The sequence below is a fragment of the Schistocerca gregaria genome, chromosome 7 (genome assembly GCF_023897955.1).
Source record: "Schistocerca gregaria isolate iqSchGreg1 chromosome 7, iqSchGreg1.2, whole genome shotgun sequence".
NCBI classification, from domain to species: domain Eukaryota; kingdom Metazoa; phylum Arthropoda; class Insecta; order Orthoptera; family Acrididae; genus Schistocerca; species Schistocerca gregaria.
In genome coordinates, this window is record NC_064926.1 from 119,075,234 (window position 1) to 119,092,576 (window position 17,343).

At 43.7% G+C, this 17,343-nt stretch overlaps 1 protein-coding gene across 1 annotated transcript in view; it reads left to right on the forward strand.

Annotated features, from left to right (window-relative positions):
• Positions 1–14,023, forward strand: part of LOC126282210 (translation initiation factor IF-2-like) — a 243,374-nt gene extending 229,351 nt beyond the window's left edge. Inside the window, exon 4 of the mRNA XM_049981758.1 lies at positions 12,281–14,023. Within this exon, the coding sequence (XP_049837715.1) occupies positions 12,281–12,520 (240 nt within the window). The 3' untranslated portion in view covers positions 12,521–14,023. The remainder of the gene's footprint in view (positions 1–12,280) is intronic.
• The last annotated feature ends 3,320 nt before the right edge of the window (positions 14,024–17,343 follow it).

The following is a 17,343-nucleotide window of genomic DNA, read 5'->3' on the forward strand; positions in this document are numbered from 1 at the left end:
GGTAGTGGTGTGTTCATTGTCTGTAGTGAATATGTAATGAATAACTCTAACTTATTCACACCATTCTTTAATATTTGTTTATTAGTCACTATAAACTGATAAGCTAAAGCATTATGACCACAGTCCACCACGAGGGTCTAATCCTGCCTGGTGGCGCTGAAGGCGCGTGATGCGGTAATAGAAGTATTTGAAAAAAAAAAAAAAGGCTCTAAGCACTATGGGACGTTGGGACGTAACATCTGAGGTCATCAGTCCTCTAGACTTAGACCTACTTGAACCTAACTACCTTAAGAACATCACACACAAATCCATGCTCGAGGCAGAATTCGGACATGCGACCATAGCCGTACCGTGGTTCATGACTGAAGCGCCTAGAACCGCTCGGCCATAGCGGCCAGCGAAGTATTGAGTGGAGAGACGAGTGCGGAATCATTTTAGCGACGATAAGTGGTGCAAATGCCGAAATCCGCCGACTTAAGCGACTTTGACAAAAGCCAGATTATTGTGACTCAGTGCCTGGGAGGGAGCATCTCAGAGAAAACTAAGCTGGTCGGCTGTTGGCGTGCTGCTGTCGTGAGTATCTATGGGAAGTGGTTGAAGAATGCTGAAACCACGATTGGACGACAAAAAGTTTGATGTCCAGACCTCATCACAGAACATAGGGATCAGAGGCTGCCTGCTCTCTAAAGCAGGATAGGTGGCGGTCCGTGGCAGATCTGACGACGGAGTACAGTACTGTCACAACAGGCACAGGTGTGTTGGAGCACAACGTTCAGCTTATAGTCTTGAACGCAGTGTTCCACAGCAGAGGACCCCTACGTGACCTCATTGACTCAAGAACATTGTCAATTATGATTACGGTGGGCACGAGATCATCGAATTGGATCGCGGATCAATGGGACCGTGTCGCCTGGACCGATGAATCCCGTTTATTGTTAAACCAGGTCAATGGTCGTGTCCAGATAGGCCGTCATCCAGGCCAAGAGGTGCTCATAACATGCAACGCGCCATGGACGAGGGACAGTGGGAGAAGTTTTATGTTGTGGGGAACACTCACCTGGGGTTCCGCGGGACCTGCGGTAGTAACGGAAGGCGCAATGACAGCTTTGGTCTATGTCAACATGAATGTGGACCACCTTATGCTTGATGTCTTCCTCAACAGCGGTGGCATCTTCCAGCAGGATAACGGTCCGCGTCACGAGGCCAGAATCGTGCAGCAACGGTTTAAGGAGCAAGATAGTGAACTCACATTGATGTATTGGCCATAAAATTCGGCTTATCTCCATTAAATGAAACCAAACCGGGACGCTATCAGACGCCAGCTCCGCGCCCACAAACCAAAAGCCCATAAATTACGGAAAGTTTGTGATCTGTGCTTAGACATCTGGCCACAAGCCTCTGTAAACATATCAAGTATTTGTCGAATCCGTGGCACGCAGAATCACTGCTGGATTGCGTTCCATAAGTGGAGAGAAACTCTTTTAATCAGGTGGTCGTAATGTTTGGGCTCATCAGTGTATACTCCATAACGTGATTCATCCCAGACAAAGTTGATCATAGTGTGGCGACTTGTTCCTTTGACAGTCTTAGAAAACTGTCAGATCGAGCTTCCACAGTGTTATTGTCATAACATGAAGCATCTGCTACGTCAAGAGTTCCGAACAGTATTTTATTTATTTTGTCTGTAAAATAGAAAACTTCCCTCTTGGAACTGGAACTATGTTTTATTCATTGCTGAAGTAAATCTGTATTTTGTTCTAATCTCCTTATATTACTACCATCTTCATTACTTTAAAGGTTACATCTTGTTCTACTGATATTTGATATTAGTAATCTTTCTCTGCACTGATGAGTGGTCTTGTTTCCTACTTGGGTCACTCTACAGAATTCCGTATCAAGCGTTTTCAGGTTCTCATACGTCGCAATTTTCCTTGCTACTGCCTCTTCTTGACTTTTCTTATCCTTTAATACTAAAGTTTCAACCAGATTGCATGTATTTTCATTTGCTTATTTGTAGGCATATCGTCACGGAAAGCAGGTGTTGACAGATGTGGAAATTACCGAACTATCAGTTTAATAAGTCACAGCTGCAAAATGCTAACACGAATTCATTACAGACGAATGGAAAAACTAGTAGAAGCCGACCTCGGGGAAGATCAGTTTGGATTCCGTAGAAATACTGGAATACGTGAGGCAATACTGACCTTACGACTTATCTTAGAGGAAAGGTTAAGGAAAGGCAAACCTACGTTCCTAGCATTTGTAGACTTAGAGAAAGCTTTTGACAATGTTGACTGGAATACTCTCTTTCAAATTCTAAAGGTAGCAGGGGTAAAATATAGGGAGCGAAAAGCTATTTACAAGTTGTACAGAAACCAGATGACAGTTATAAGAGTCGAGGGACATGAAAGAGAAGCAGTGGTTGGGAAGGGAGTGAGACAGGGTTGTAGCCTCTCCCCGATGTTATTCAATCTGTATATTGAGCAAGCGGTAAAGGAAACAAAAGAAAAATTCGGAGTAGGTATTAAAATCCATGGAGAAGAAATAAAAACTTTGAGGTTCGCCGATGACATGAGTTGCGGAGCTATGGGGTATCGTCTCAGTTGTGCGACTGGATTCGTGATTTCCTGTCAGGAAGGTCGCAGTTCGTAGTAATAGACGGCAAATCATCGAGTAAAACTGAAGTGATATCAGGTGTTCCCCAGGGAAGCGTCCTGGGACCTCTGCTGTTCCTGATCTATATAAATGACCTGAGTGATAATCTGAGCAGTTCTCTTAGACTGTTCGCAGATGATGCTGTAATTTACCGTCTAGTAAGGTCATCCGAAGACCAGTATCAGCTGCAAAGCGATTTAGAAAAGTTTGCTGTATGGTGTGTCAGGTGGCAGTTGACGCTAAATAACGAAAAGTGTGAGATGATCCACATGAGTTCCAAAAGAAATCCGTTGGAATTCGATTACTCGATAAATAGTACAATTCTCAAGGCTGTCAATTCAACTAAGTACCTGGGTGTTAAAATTACGAACAACTTCAGTTGGAGGACCACATAGATAATATTGTAGGGAAGGCGAGCCAAACGTTGCGTTTCATTGGCAGGACACTTAGCAGATGCAACAAGTCCACTAAAGAGACAGCTTACACTACACTCGTTCGTCCTCTGTTAGAATATTGCTGCGCGGTGTAGGATTCTTACCAGGTGGGATTGACGAAGGACATCGAAAGGGTGCAAAAAAGGGCAGCTCGTTTTGTATTATCGCGTTATAGGGGAGAGAGTGTGGCAGATATGATACACGAGTTGGGATGGAAGTCATTACAGCATAGACGTTTTTCGTCGCGGCGAGACCTTTTTACGATATTTCAGTCACCAACTTTCTCTTCCGAATGCGAAAATATTTTGTTGAGCCCAACCTACATAGGTAGGAATGATCATCAAAATAAAATAAGAGAAATCAGAGCTCGAACAGAAAGGTTTAGGTGTTCGTTTTTCCCGCTCGCTGTTCGGGAGTGGAATAGTAGAGAGATAGTATGATTGTGGTTCGATGAACCCTCTGCCAAGCACTTAAATGTGAACTGCAGAGTAGTCATGTAGATGTAGATGTAGACATTGTAATTCTGTCAGAGACAGCAAAGGACTTGGAAGAGCAGTTGAATGGGTTGGACAGTGTCTTGAAGGGAGGATATAACATGAACACCAACAAAAGCAAAACGAGGATAATGGAATGTAGTCGAATTAAGTCGGGTGATGCTGAGGGAATTAGATTAGGAAATGAGACACTTAAAGTAGTAAAGGAGTTTTGCTATTTGGGGAGCAAAATAACTGATGATGGTCGAAGTAGAGAGGATATACAATGTAGACTGGCAATGGCAAGGAAAGCGTTTCTGAAGAAGAGAAATTTGTTAACATCGAGTATAGATTTAAGTGTCAGGAAGTCATTTCTGAAAGTATTTGTATGGAGTGTAGCCATGTATGGAAGTGAAACGTGGACGATAAATAGTTTGGACAAGAAGAGAATAGAAGCTTTTGAAATGTGGTGCTACAGAAGAATGCCGAAGATTAGATGGGTAGATCACATAACTAATGAGGAAGTATTGAATAGGGCTGGGGAGAAGAGAAGTTTGTGGCACAACTTGACTAGAAGAAGGGATCGGTTGGTAGGACATGTTATGAGGCATCAAGGGATCACCAATTTAGTATTGGAGGGCAGTGTGGAGGGTACAAAACGTAGAGGGAGACCAAGAGATGAATACACTAAGCAGTTTCAGAAGGATGTAGGTTGCAGTAGGTACTGGGAGATGAAGAAGCTTGCACAGGATAGAGTAGCATGGAGAGCTGCATCAAACCAGTCTCTGGACTGAAGACCACAACAACAACAACATCGTCACAGTGGGCAGGTCTGCTGCAGTAATGTCGCACTGTCCTCGGAATTGTGCACCTAGCTTCTTAGAACGACCCCTTTTTATCATCTCATTACACAAAATTGCTTTGTCTCCTGTCCCAAATATTCTTGGATTCTTGGTCACGACATAAAGAGCCTTACTGATTTCTGTCTCCTCTTTATCGTTCCTCGTGCTTTCTGTAGTGCTTCTTGAATTCTAGTTCGAAACTTATATACATAATGATCATAATTGTACTCAACAGTTCTTTCATCTTTGTGTTGGACTCTGGGAACATATACTTTTCCCTCAAACATTTACTCAGATGGTGTGTACTCTGTGCTACCACATGTTATTGTGTTAAATACAAAAATACCGCCGTGCAGGGTGGCCGCGTGGTTTGAGGCGTCATGTCACATACTGCGCGGCCCCTCCCGCCGGAGGTTCGAGACGTCCTTTGGGAATGGGTGTGTGTGTTGTTCTCAACATGGGGTAGTTTAAGTTGGTTTAAGTAGTGTGTAAGTCTAGGAACCGATGACCTAAGCAGTTTGCTCCTTTAGAAACTCACTCACACACACACACACACACACACACACACACACACACACACACACACACACACACACTCACACACACACACACATTTCGAACAAAAATACTATATGGTACCCTTAAACCCCAGTTACTGTGGTTCTCATTATTATGAAGTGTTGCAACTTTTCTACCAGTGTCTTATGAGTTCCCTCGAATGCCCAATTTCTCTGTGTGAGGAACGCTGTTGCCTGGATCTTCCAGATCCTTAATTTACATGTCCTCTTATGCATTTCGCTTAGAAAATCCGATCCAAGGTAGGTCAACAGCACTTAACGCCATTTCTCATCTAAATTTCTACATCGCTGTCTCAGCAGCCTGTCTCTCAATTCGCAGTAATAGCTCAGGTCATCTTGGAATCCCAAGATGTATTAATTAAAACTTGTATATAACGGACTTACAGTGTCCATCTTACATTGATTGACTACTGTTGTCATCGTGTACATAATTACTAGAGCCTTCATCTTGCTCTCATTGAACTTATTCCTTTATCATTTGTCGCACTTCCCAATGTATTTTTCTATGTCTTTTTTATGCCATTCCACTGCTTCTAATGTCTGTATGATCTAAGTCCCCCCATGAACCATGGACCTTGCCATTGGTGGAGTGGCTTCCGTGCCTCAGCGATACAGATAGCCGTACCGTAGGTGCAACCACAACTGAGGGGTATCTGTTGAGAGGCCAGACAAACGTGTGGTCCCTGAAGAGGGGAAGCAGCCTTTTCAGTAGTTGCAGGGGCAACAGTGTGGCTGATTGACTGATCTGGCCTTGTAACAATAACCAAAACGGCCTTGCTGTGCTGGTACTGCGAACGGCTGAAAGCAAGGGGAAACTACAGCCGTAATTTTTCCCGAGGGCATGCAGCTTTACTGTATGGTTAAATGATGATGGCGTCCTCTTGGGTAAAATATTCCGGAGGTAAAATAGTCCCCCATTCGGATCTCCGGGAGGGGACTACTCAAGAGGACGTCGTTATCAGGAGAAAGAAAACTGGCATTCTACGGATCGGAGCGTGGAATGTCAGATCCCTTAATCAGGCAGGTAGGTCAGAAAATTTAAAAAGGGAAATGGATAGGTTAAAGTTAGATATAGTGAGAATTAGTGAAGTTCGGTGGCAGGAGGAACAAGACTTCTGGTCAGGTGAATACAAGGCTATAAATACCAAATCAAATAGGGGTAATGCAGGTGTAGGTTTAATAATGAATAAAAAATAGGAGTGCGGCTAAGCTACTACAAACAGCATAGTGAACGTATTATAGTGGCCAAGATAGACACGAAGCCCATGCCTACTACAGTAGTACAAGTTTATATGACAACTAGCTCTGCAGATGACGAAGAAGTTGAAGAAATGTATGATGAGATAAAAGAAATCATTCACGTAGTGAAGGGAGATGAAAATTTAATAGTCATGGGTGACTGGAATTCGGCAATAAGAAAAGGGAGAGAAGGAAACATAGTAGGTGAATATGGATTGGGGGGAAGAAATAAAAGAGGAAGACGGCTGTTAGAATTTTGCACAGAGCATAACTTAATCATAATTTGGTTCAAGAATCATAAAATAAGGTTGTATACATGAAAGAATCCTGGAGATACTAAAAGGTATCAGATAGATTATATAATGGTAAGACAGAGATTTAGGAACCAGGTTTTAAATTGTAGGACATTTCCAGGGGCAGATGTGGACTCTGACCACAATCTATTGGTTATGAGCTGTAGATTAAAACTGAAGAAACTGCAAAAAGGTGGGAATTTAAGGAGATGGGACCTGGATAAACTGACTAAACCAGACGTTGTACAGAGTTTCAGGGAGAGCATAAGGGAACTATTGACAGGAATGGGGGAAAGAAATACAGTAGAAGAAGAATGGGTAGCTTTGAGGGATGAAATAGTGAAGGCGGCAGATGATCAAGTAGGTAAAAAGACGAGGGCTGGTAGAAATCTTTGGGTAACAGAAGAAATATTGAATTTAATTGATAAAAGGAGAAAATATAAAAATGCAGTAAATGAAGCAGGCAAAAAGGAATACAAACGTCTCAAAAATGAGATCGACAGGAAGTGCAAAAAAGCTAAACAGGGATGGCTAGAGGACAAAGGTAAGGATGTTATCTCACTAGGGGTAAGATAGATACTGTGCACACGAAAATGACAGAGACCTTTGGAGAAAAGAGAACCACTTGTATGAATATCAAGAGCTCAGATGGAAGCCCAGTTCTAAGCAAAGAGGGGAAAGCAGAAAGGTGGAAGGAGTATATAGAGGATCTATACAAGGGAGATTTACTTGAAGACAATATTATGGAAATGGAAGAGGATGTAGATGAAGATGAAATGGGAGATACGACACTGCGTGAAGTGTTTGATAGAGCACTGAAAGAACTGAGTCGAAACAAGGCCCCAGGAGTAGGCAACATTCCATTACAACTACTGACGGCCTTGGGAGAGCCAGTCCTGACAAAACTCTACCATCTGGTGAGCAAGAAGTATGAGACAGGCGAAATTCCCTCAGACTTCAAGAAGAATATAGTAATTCCAATCCCAAAGAAAGCAGATGTTGACAGATGTGAAAATTACCGAACTATCAGTTTAATAAGTCACAGCTGCAAAATACTAACGCAAATTGTTTACAGACGAATGGAAAAACTGGTAGAAGCCGACCTCGGGGAAGATCAGTTTGGATTCCGTAGAAATGCTGGAACGCGTGAGGCAATACTGACCTTACGACTTATCTTAGAAGAAAGATTAAGGAAAGGCAAACCTACATTTCTAGCATTTGTCGACTAAGAGAAAGCTTTTGACAATGTTGACTGGAATACTCTCTTTCAAATTTTGAAGGTAGCAGGGGTAAAATACAGGGAGCGAAAGGCTATTTACAATTTGTACAGAAACCAGATGGCAGTTATAAGAGTCGAGCGACATGAATGGGAAGCAGTGGTTGGGAAGGGAGTGAGACAGGGTTTTAGCCTCTCCCCGATGTTATTCAATCTGTATATTGAGCAAGCAGTAAAGGAAACAAAAGAAAAATTCGGAGTAGGTATTAAAATCCATGGAGAAGAAATAAAAACTTTGAGGTTCGCTGACGACATTGTAATTCTGTCAGAGACAGCAAAGGACTTGGAAGAGCAGTTGAATGGAATGGACAATGTCTTGAAAGGAGGATATAAGATGAACATCAACAAAAGCAAAACGAGGATAATGGAATGTAGTCGAATTAAGTCGGGTGATGCTGAGGGAATTAGATTAGGAAATGAGACACTTAAAGTAGTAAAGGAGTTTTGCTATTTCGAGAGCAAAATAACTGATGATGGTCGAAGTAGAGAGGATATAGAATGTAGACTGGCAATGGCAAGGAAAACCTTTCTGAAGAAGAGAAAGTTGTTAACATCGAGTATAGATTTAAATGTCAGGAAGTCGTTCCTGAAAGTATTTCTATGGAGTGTTGCCATGTATGGAAGTGAAACATGGACAATAAATAGTTTGGACAAGAAGAGAATAGAAGCTTTTGAAATGTGGTGCTACAGAAGAATGCTGAAGATTAGATGGGTAGATCACATAACTAATGAGGAAGTATTGAATAGTATTGGGGAGAAGAGAAGTTTGTGGTACAACTTGACTAGAAGAAGGGATCGGTTGGTAGGACATGTCCTGAGGCATCAAGGAATCACAAATTTAGCATTGGAGGGCAGTGTGGAGGGTAAAAATCGTAGAGGGAGACCAAGAGATGAATACACTAAGCAGATTCAGAAGGATGTAGGCTGCAGTAGGTACAGGGAGATGAAGCAGCTTGCACGGCATAGATTAGCATGGAGAGCTGCATCAAACCAGTCTCAGGTCTGAAGACCACAACAACAACAACAACATGATCTAACCTTCTGTGCATCTCTCAATACCCTCTGAGCTATTGCCATGCACTTCCTTCGTAATTTCGGCATTTTCCTCTGCACTAATTCCTCATTTCCTTCAGTTTTCTCTTTGTTTTCTCTAACCAGTTTTGTGTGTCCTGTATTTTCACTTGTATCCTCTACTTCATCACGCTCTACTCGACTTAATGCATCTGAATTTTCATTGAGTCTTCTGTGTTTATACAAGGTGCCATAAGAACACTCCTCTAGCTTCAACTGCCGTTTTAGTAACCCTAATGATGGGCCTTTGACACTGAAATCCCCTATCAGTGACTAGTGATCTGTTATACTGTGGTGAAACGTCACCCATAGACATATGGCCAGCACTGCTTTGTGACTCTTAAACTGTTAATCACTCTTAACTCAGTTGCAGAATAGTTTCTTTCATCGTTATTCTGTTACCATGAAACGTGGGCGATTGGTAAATCTGTGCCTAGCTTCCCTTGTGGCAGAACAGCTCCCAGCTCCCCTCCGCCGGTGTCTGTAATGTCTATAAACGATTTACATAAAGCCGGATAGCTAAATCTAGGAGGATTTACTAATCTCTTTCTCAGTTCTTCAGATTCTTCCTGTTGCTCATCTGCCCATTCTTACGGCACTTCAGTCTTCAGTAGTTTATATAATGGGTTTACCATTTTATTAAACTTTGGAATGGATTGACAGTAATATCCAGCAAGACCTATATACCCTTTTAATTCCTTCGTAGATTTCGGAACTGGGAAGTTCTTCACCTTTTCCGCATTATGCCCACCTTGCTCTCTACGCTTATCCATTATTAAGTGTCCTCAGAATATTATCTTCTTTCTCAGGAATTCGTACTTATTTGGTTGTAACTTCAATCTATGTGCCCTAATCTACCCAAGACTTCGAACAACTTCTTATCGAGTTCCTTTAATGAACTTTCATATCAACTCATGTCATGCAAATTCTGGATGCACTCTCGTACGATGAGAGGTGTGAACACGTAATGCAGCCTGGAACCTTGTCGAAAATGTTCGTTTTGGTGGTTTCGTGTGGTGTGGCACAACTTGGCACAATTCTGCCCGGGTAGACTGACCTCCAAATCTTTGAACACGGTACAATCGCACACTCACTGGTCAACATTATTGTGACACTGGACTCCTTCCTCTTACGAGTATTTTCAGGGGTATATTCGGCGCTGGCGTCATTTCTGTGGATGACATTGTGCGACCACATCAAAGTGTGCAATTGGAGGAGCTCTTCAAGAGAGGGACTTTTACCGAGAGAGGGGGTGCAGTGCTTAGCACACGGGACTCGCATTCGGGAGGACGACGGTTCAAACCAGTGTCTGGCCACCCTGATTTAGGTTTCCGTGATTTCCCTAATCGCTCCATGAAAATGCCAGGATGGTTCCTCTGAAAGGGCACAGCTGACTTCCCTCCCCATCGTTCCCTAATCCGATAGGACCGACGACTTCCCCGTTTGGTCCCCTCCGCCCCAAATCAACCAACCAACCAGGGACTGTTTGGCGAAAAGACTGGCCTGAAGGAGTCCTGGGAGGTGGTCGGGCAGTGGCTGGCGCCCAAACTCGTGGTTGCTATTCGCTGACACAAATCACTCCAGAAATCACTTATCATCATGGTGGGTGCTGCCGGACTGCAAATACCTCTGCTGAAACCCGTGGTTTTTGTTTGGGTTAGAGGCTCATTTCTTATTCGAACGCGCTGCTTCCAGCCAAGGGAGGTACAACAAGTCCGCGGCCCAACTGTGTAGGTACCCCTGCGCCTCTCCTGGCCACTGCATTGACAGGATGACGGATGTGAGCCTGGCCTGTTACCGTGGCTGAGCTGCCATTTCCCACGGTAACGCCCAAAAAAAGAGTGCCGGCCTTAGAAGTAGAGGCTTACTGTAAATTGTTCTTCCAGATTGGATAACTTACACTACTGGCCATTAAAAATGCTACACCAAGAAAAAAATGCACACGATAAACGGGTATTCATTGGGCAAATATATTATACTTGAACTGACATGTGATTACATTCTCACGCAATTTGGGTGCATAGATCCTGAGAAATCAGTACCCAGAGCAACCACCTCTGGCCATAATAACGGCCTGATACCCCTGGCCATTGCGTCAAACAGAACTTGCATGCCGTGTACAGGTACAGCTGCCCATGCAGCTTCAACACAATACCACAGTTCATCAAGAGTAGTCACTGGCGTACTGTGACGAGCCAGTTGCTCGGCCACCATTGACCACACGTTTTCAATTGGTAAGAGATCTGGAGAATGTGCTGTCAAGGGCAGCAGTCGAACATTTTCTGTATCCAGAAAGGCCCGTATATGCAATATACAATATGCGGCCGTGCATTATCCTGCTGAAATGTAGGGTTTCGCAGGGATCGTAACACATCTGAAATGTAAAGTCCACTGTTCAAAGTGCCGTCAATGCCACCAAGAGGTGACCGAGACGTGTAACCAATGGCACCCCATACCATCACGCCGGGTGATACACCAGTATGGCGTTGACGAATACACGCTTCCAATGTGCATTCACCGCGATGTCGCCAAACACGGATGCGACCATCATGATGCTGTAAACAGAACCTGGATTCATCCGAAAAAATGACGTTTTGCCATTCGTGCACTCAGGTTCGTCGTTGAGTAAACCATCGCAGGTGCTCCTGTCTGTGATGCAGCGTCAAGGGTAACCGTAGCCGTGCTCTCCGAGCTGATAGTCCATGCTGCTGCAAACGTCGTCGAAATGTTCGTGCAGATGATTGCTGTCTTGCAAACGTCCCCATCTGTTGACTCAGGGATCGAGACGTGGCTGCACGATCCGTTACAGCCATGCAGATAAGACGCCTATCATCTCGACTGCTAGTGATATGAGGCCGTTGGGATCCAGCACGGTTTTCCGTATTACCCTCCTGAACCCACCGATTCCGTATTCTGCTAACAGTCGTTGGATGTCGACCAACGCGAGCAGCAATGTCGCGATACGATAAACCACAATCGCGATAGGCTACAATCCGACCTTTATCAAAGTCGGAAACGTGCTGGCACGCATTTCTCCTCCTTACACGAGGCATCACAACAACGTTTCACCAGGCAACGCCGGTCAACTGCTGTTTGTGTATGAGAAATCGGATGGAAACTTTCCTCATATCGGCACGTTGTAGGTGTCGCCGCTGGCGCCAACCTTGTGCATATCACAGCATCTTCTTCCTGTCGGTAAAATTTCGCGTCTGTAGCACGTGATCTTCGTGGTGCAGCAATTTTAATGGCCAGTAGTGTAGTTTTCTTCTAGGCACATCTTTGGAAGTCCTGCCAGGGATGCAGGCTGACTTTAGTACGGCTCTGGTCGTAGTGAGTGAGTTTTCTTGTGCTAACGCCATACATCAGACGCTGTTGTAAGCTTTAGTTACTGTGCTATGAGGCTATGTGTGGTGCCGCAGGGGCAGGTGGCGGTGCCGGGGCCGCTGCTGCCCGACGAGGCTGAGCCGTACCGCGGCTACAACCCGCGCCAGCCGGCGCCCTGGTCCATGCAGATCGGCGCGCGGCTCACCGTCAAGGACGACGGCCGGCGGCTGCCCTTCGGCAGCGGCGGCGGCAACGGCGGCGGCCCGGGGCGGCGCTTCTACGTCAACAGCCAGGCGCCCGGCCCGCACTACGCCGTGCCCCTGCGTTACTCCTGAGCTCCCGTGCTACTCCTGAGTCCCTCCGCTACTCCTGAGCTCCTGTGCTACTCCTGAGCTCCCGTGCTACTCATGAGACCCTCCGCTACACCTGAGCCCCTGCACTACTCTTGAGCTCCTGCGCTACTCCTGAGCTCCCGTGCACTCCTGTCCCTCCGCTACACCTGAGCCCCTGCGCTACTCCTGATCTCCTGTGCTACTCTGGAGCCCCAGAGTCACTCCTGAGCCTCCCCCCTGCCATGGCGCCACAAACAATGTCAGCCGCAACCACACAGTGTGCAAAACGTCCTCTGCAGTTACAGGGACAACAGACTGGAAAATATGCTGGACTCTACAATATTACATTACGAGCCACCCTTGCAAACATTCCTTCTTTTCGAGTGTCAATTTTTGCTTCATCACATTTTTTAATTTTTTATTTTACTTGTTTTTAGTCAGTAAGCAGTGTAGGTTCTGCAAAGTGATCAACAAAGGACAGGTGACAAAATCGAAAAGAGTGTACGTCCATTACTGCTATGGTGTACAGGAACAGGAGCACAGTTACAACTTTAAGGCTATGCAGAGCATTCTGGAAGAGTATCTTAAAAGCTATGCGATATGTTACTCATCTTTGATACTACATACCCATGTGTACCGGAAACATAAAGTCAGTCTTCCGTCGTGCTCCGATAGTGGACTCCACCGAGCTACGGCAGACACTCCTGTCAACTGAAACAAATTGTAGCCAAACCATCACGTGAGCCATTGATACCCTACCAAAAGACTTGTACCCGACTGGGAGCCCTGTGACTTTATCATCATCATTCTTGGACGGCAACCAACGCCACAGCTGACTGCTGTCATTTCGAATATATGCAAAGAAAGCAGTATTTTCGAAATTTTTACAATGTGGGATATATACATTTAACAACATTACATATTCCCTGTCTGTTTGTGGCCCTAGCATTGTCTTTGTCATTGAAAAATAATTCTGAATTAAATTTTGTGACTGATGTGATACAAAAATTACGAGTAACATTTAAATGTTAATTCAGTTAACAGCGATGTCTTACTGAACTGTAAACCTAATACCTAATACATTGTACAACTACAAGCGTTGTTTAACATGTGGCACAAAGCTCTCAACTTCTCTTTCATAGAACATGTGGGGCAAAGTGGCAAGAGAAAAAAAGTCACACTTTATTAGCTGCTTATTTATTTACTTGTCAGTATCTTTGGCTTTTCACAAGTATAAATTTAGCGAACATAAAAAAATCCAACTCTTGTGTAACAGCCGAATGCTGGAGTAAACATGTGCCAGAGGCTACAGGTTTGTGATGTGAGCAGTCTCTGCAACAGTTAGTTTTCTACTGGCTAATAGTGTTGAAAAAATGTGCACAAAACACAGCCTCCTATTCAAAAGACAATCTTTTATGTAGGTGAGGTTACCAATATTCACTCTTCAAGAATATCGAAATCTCTGATATTAGAAAGATAGATTACTTGGGAATTTATTTATGCCCGCAGTGAGATGCCTGTCAGATGATTCAGGGGAGTGAGACTATTCCCTTCTCTCATGTGAGTGTATTGTAACGTTCAAATCTAGCAATGTTTAAGTTAAATGTCTATTATTTAAATCAAATTTGGTTTTCATGTACTTTTGTTGTAGGCACAATAATTCTGCCATGTTTTTTCAGAATATTGTGTTTGACAACTTAAAGATGTTTTTATTATTACTTAATAAACAGTATTTTATCTAAGTTGAGCTAAATAAATGATAAAATTCTATTCACTCTATCTCGCTGCGTTTTATTGTTCAGTAGTGAATGGCGTTATTATACTTGAGTCTCAACAAATGCAAACGACGTTTAGTCACGTCGTGTGGTTCCGCCTTTGTAACTTATTGCCTTTGTTGTTGCCGCTTCATCGGCCATTAAGCATAGCTAAGAAGGTTCCACTAGCCTGACTCCACTCAAGAAAACGCAAGATAACTCGAGCGCCAGTTTCTCGCCCTCTCTGTTAATGAGAGCCCCGTGGAATACCCGAGGAGTCTGCTAGACGAATCTTAACACAGTCAGATATACGCTGCTAACAAAAAACATTGTGACCACTGACCACTGATGTCATCTGGTGGCGTTGTAGATACGTAACGTCGTGAGGAAAGCATGTAAATGGAAGAGGAACGGATGAACAATTGCCATAGCAACGATATTGCGAAAAACGAGAAAATCTACTCACGAAAGCAGATCGTCATGTCCCAGTCTTGGAACTACCATCTCAGAAATGACAAACCTGGTTTCCTACTCTTGTCCTACTGCCGTGATAATTTTTGTACAATGGTTGAAGGATGGTAAACCCACAAGTAGACGACAAGATGTAGCACATCCACACCTCATCACAGAACGTGAAGTTCGGAGGCATGCCCAATCTGTAAACCAAGACAGGTGGCGATATTTGGCAAATACTACCAGATAGTTCAGTGTTGGTGGCGCCTCAAGTTTTTCTGAGCACAAATTTCAGTGCATGTTGTTGGGCATGGGACTCCACAGCATATCACTCCTAAATATTCCCAAAGTGATTGACGGCAACGTCAGCTACGATTGCTGAGCACACTGCATTATCTAGATTGGACCATGGTTCAATGGGGAAGTGTCATCTGGTCTCAGCAATCACAATTCTTACTTAAAACATGGTGACTGGTTGTGGTGGTTTTATGCTGGGCTTCCACGCAACCTGTGGTAGTAATCTAAGGCACCGTGACAGCTGGAGACTAAGTGAACGTTATTGTGGACTACCTGCAACTCTTCGTGCTTGGTGTCTTCTGTGGCTGCAATGTCACCTTCTGGCAGGATATCTGACCTTGTCACAAGGCCAGAATCGTGTTACGGTGGTTTGAGAAGCAATACAGTGAACTCACGTTGATGTCTTGAATACCAAATTCCCTGATCTGAAACCAGTGCAGCTATATCAGGCGCCAGCCCTGAGCCCACAAAAGACTGGTCTGTAATTTACAGAAATTGCGTGCCCTATATGTAGAGCTCTGGTTCCATATACATACAGAAACCTACCAAGGACTCATCGAATGCATGCCACGCTGAATCGCTGCTGTATTACGTTCTGAAGGTGAACCAACACTCTACTAAGCAGGTGGACTTAACTTTTTGTGTATTACGATTACACTGGTCGTGAACAGTAGGAGATTATGGCAAAATAATACAAACAGTACAATATTAAAATCTAGACAGCATCCAGTCTCACGTGCAACTTAGCTATGAGACCAGTCCAAGTGGAAAGTTGAAATGAAAACAGGCATCTTGTGTGAGAGGTTTGAAATCAGCGTTCAAAGTTACTTACAACAAACAAGGGGCTGTCTCATAGTATGGTGCCTAAGTATTAAATGATGCCGCCTTACATCTCTCCAATAACAGGAACTTCTGCTGCTACTTTTTAGGGAGTGGACAATGAAATATTCGATTGACAGCAGTTGTTAGTGAATCACAAACTGTACAGTTTACTAACGAAATTTTCACTCATTTAAAGCAATTTAACTACATTGAGTTTTAGCAACATCCCACATGTCACCACACAACATTAGTCATTTTACGTCGAAAGTTTATGAAAGTCAGAATTCATTGCGAATAATTAGCCAGAAAAGCGTTTAGTCAGTGCACCCGACCACTGCTGGGTCACGTACACACACTGCTTGTACTGAACTCAACTGCCTGCCTGTATGTGCAGAGCCACAATAATCACGATATCAGTAACCTTTGTCAGTGGGCAACAATTAGTTTAAAATGTTGGATACAGCTAAACCAGTGGTAGCTGCAGTAATCTGATATGAAGGTAATCGAGAAACTTACAGTAACATCGCAAAAAATAACAAATATATCGACGTGGAAGGACATAGGATCCTCAGAAACAGGTGCAACCGTTCTCCATGCCATTTCCATGTAAACCATACAAAATTACTAAGTGTTCATATGCCAAATACTTCTTCCTGAGTACATGCCACATGGTCAGTTAGAATGTCTTCACATTATTTTCTGTTTTGTTGCACATGGATGATCAACACATGATCCAGTTCTTTACTGTTAAACACATTTCACACAGTAACGTCCATAACTGCATTTCTTTTTAGGCGTCACACAGAGAATGGGTGTCGTCTTCTTCAGAACACTGCATCGAAATTCCCAGCAAAATTTTCTAGCATTCCCAATTACCCGTGCTGTGTTCCAATTTAATAAGCAGACATGGCACTACTGCTGGTAGACGGCGTGTATGCATTAGGCCAACGTAAGCCAACAAATGATAACCAACCACTTCACTGGCAGTGATTTGCTAGGTATGTACTGGTGACAAATCAGAGCCGACGAACCGGTTGGCCACGGGTGTAATTCCGCCTCGTTAGCGGTGGACTGGCCTTTGGGATCCTCTCCTGGTGTGGATGTCAGCTCGAATGTTCGTTGGTTCAGTAGCGATATGCTGTGTCTGTTGAACGGGTGTATATTCGTTGTGTTTAAAAATACTAGAGTATCGAGTGGGATACGGAGACAGCATTAAAACTGATAGTTTTATCTTGAACAGGGATGTTTGTAGAACCACACGAACTGCGATTACGAAAACAAACCGAAGAAATTATACACTTGGAGTGAAATAAGTAAGCTGTTAGTGAAAAGGAAATTGGAGTCTTTATAGATATCTTTTCACTATGAACGACAAAGAAAAAGAAACAAAATTGGGGGTACAGCTGGCGAAACCCACAAGCAGACACAGTTTGCTTTTAGCGGTATGCGCATCATGCAGGATAAACTCGCTGTAAAAATACAGTGAACACAGGTAAGTGA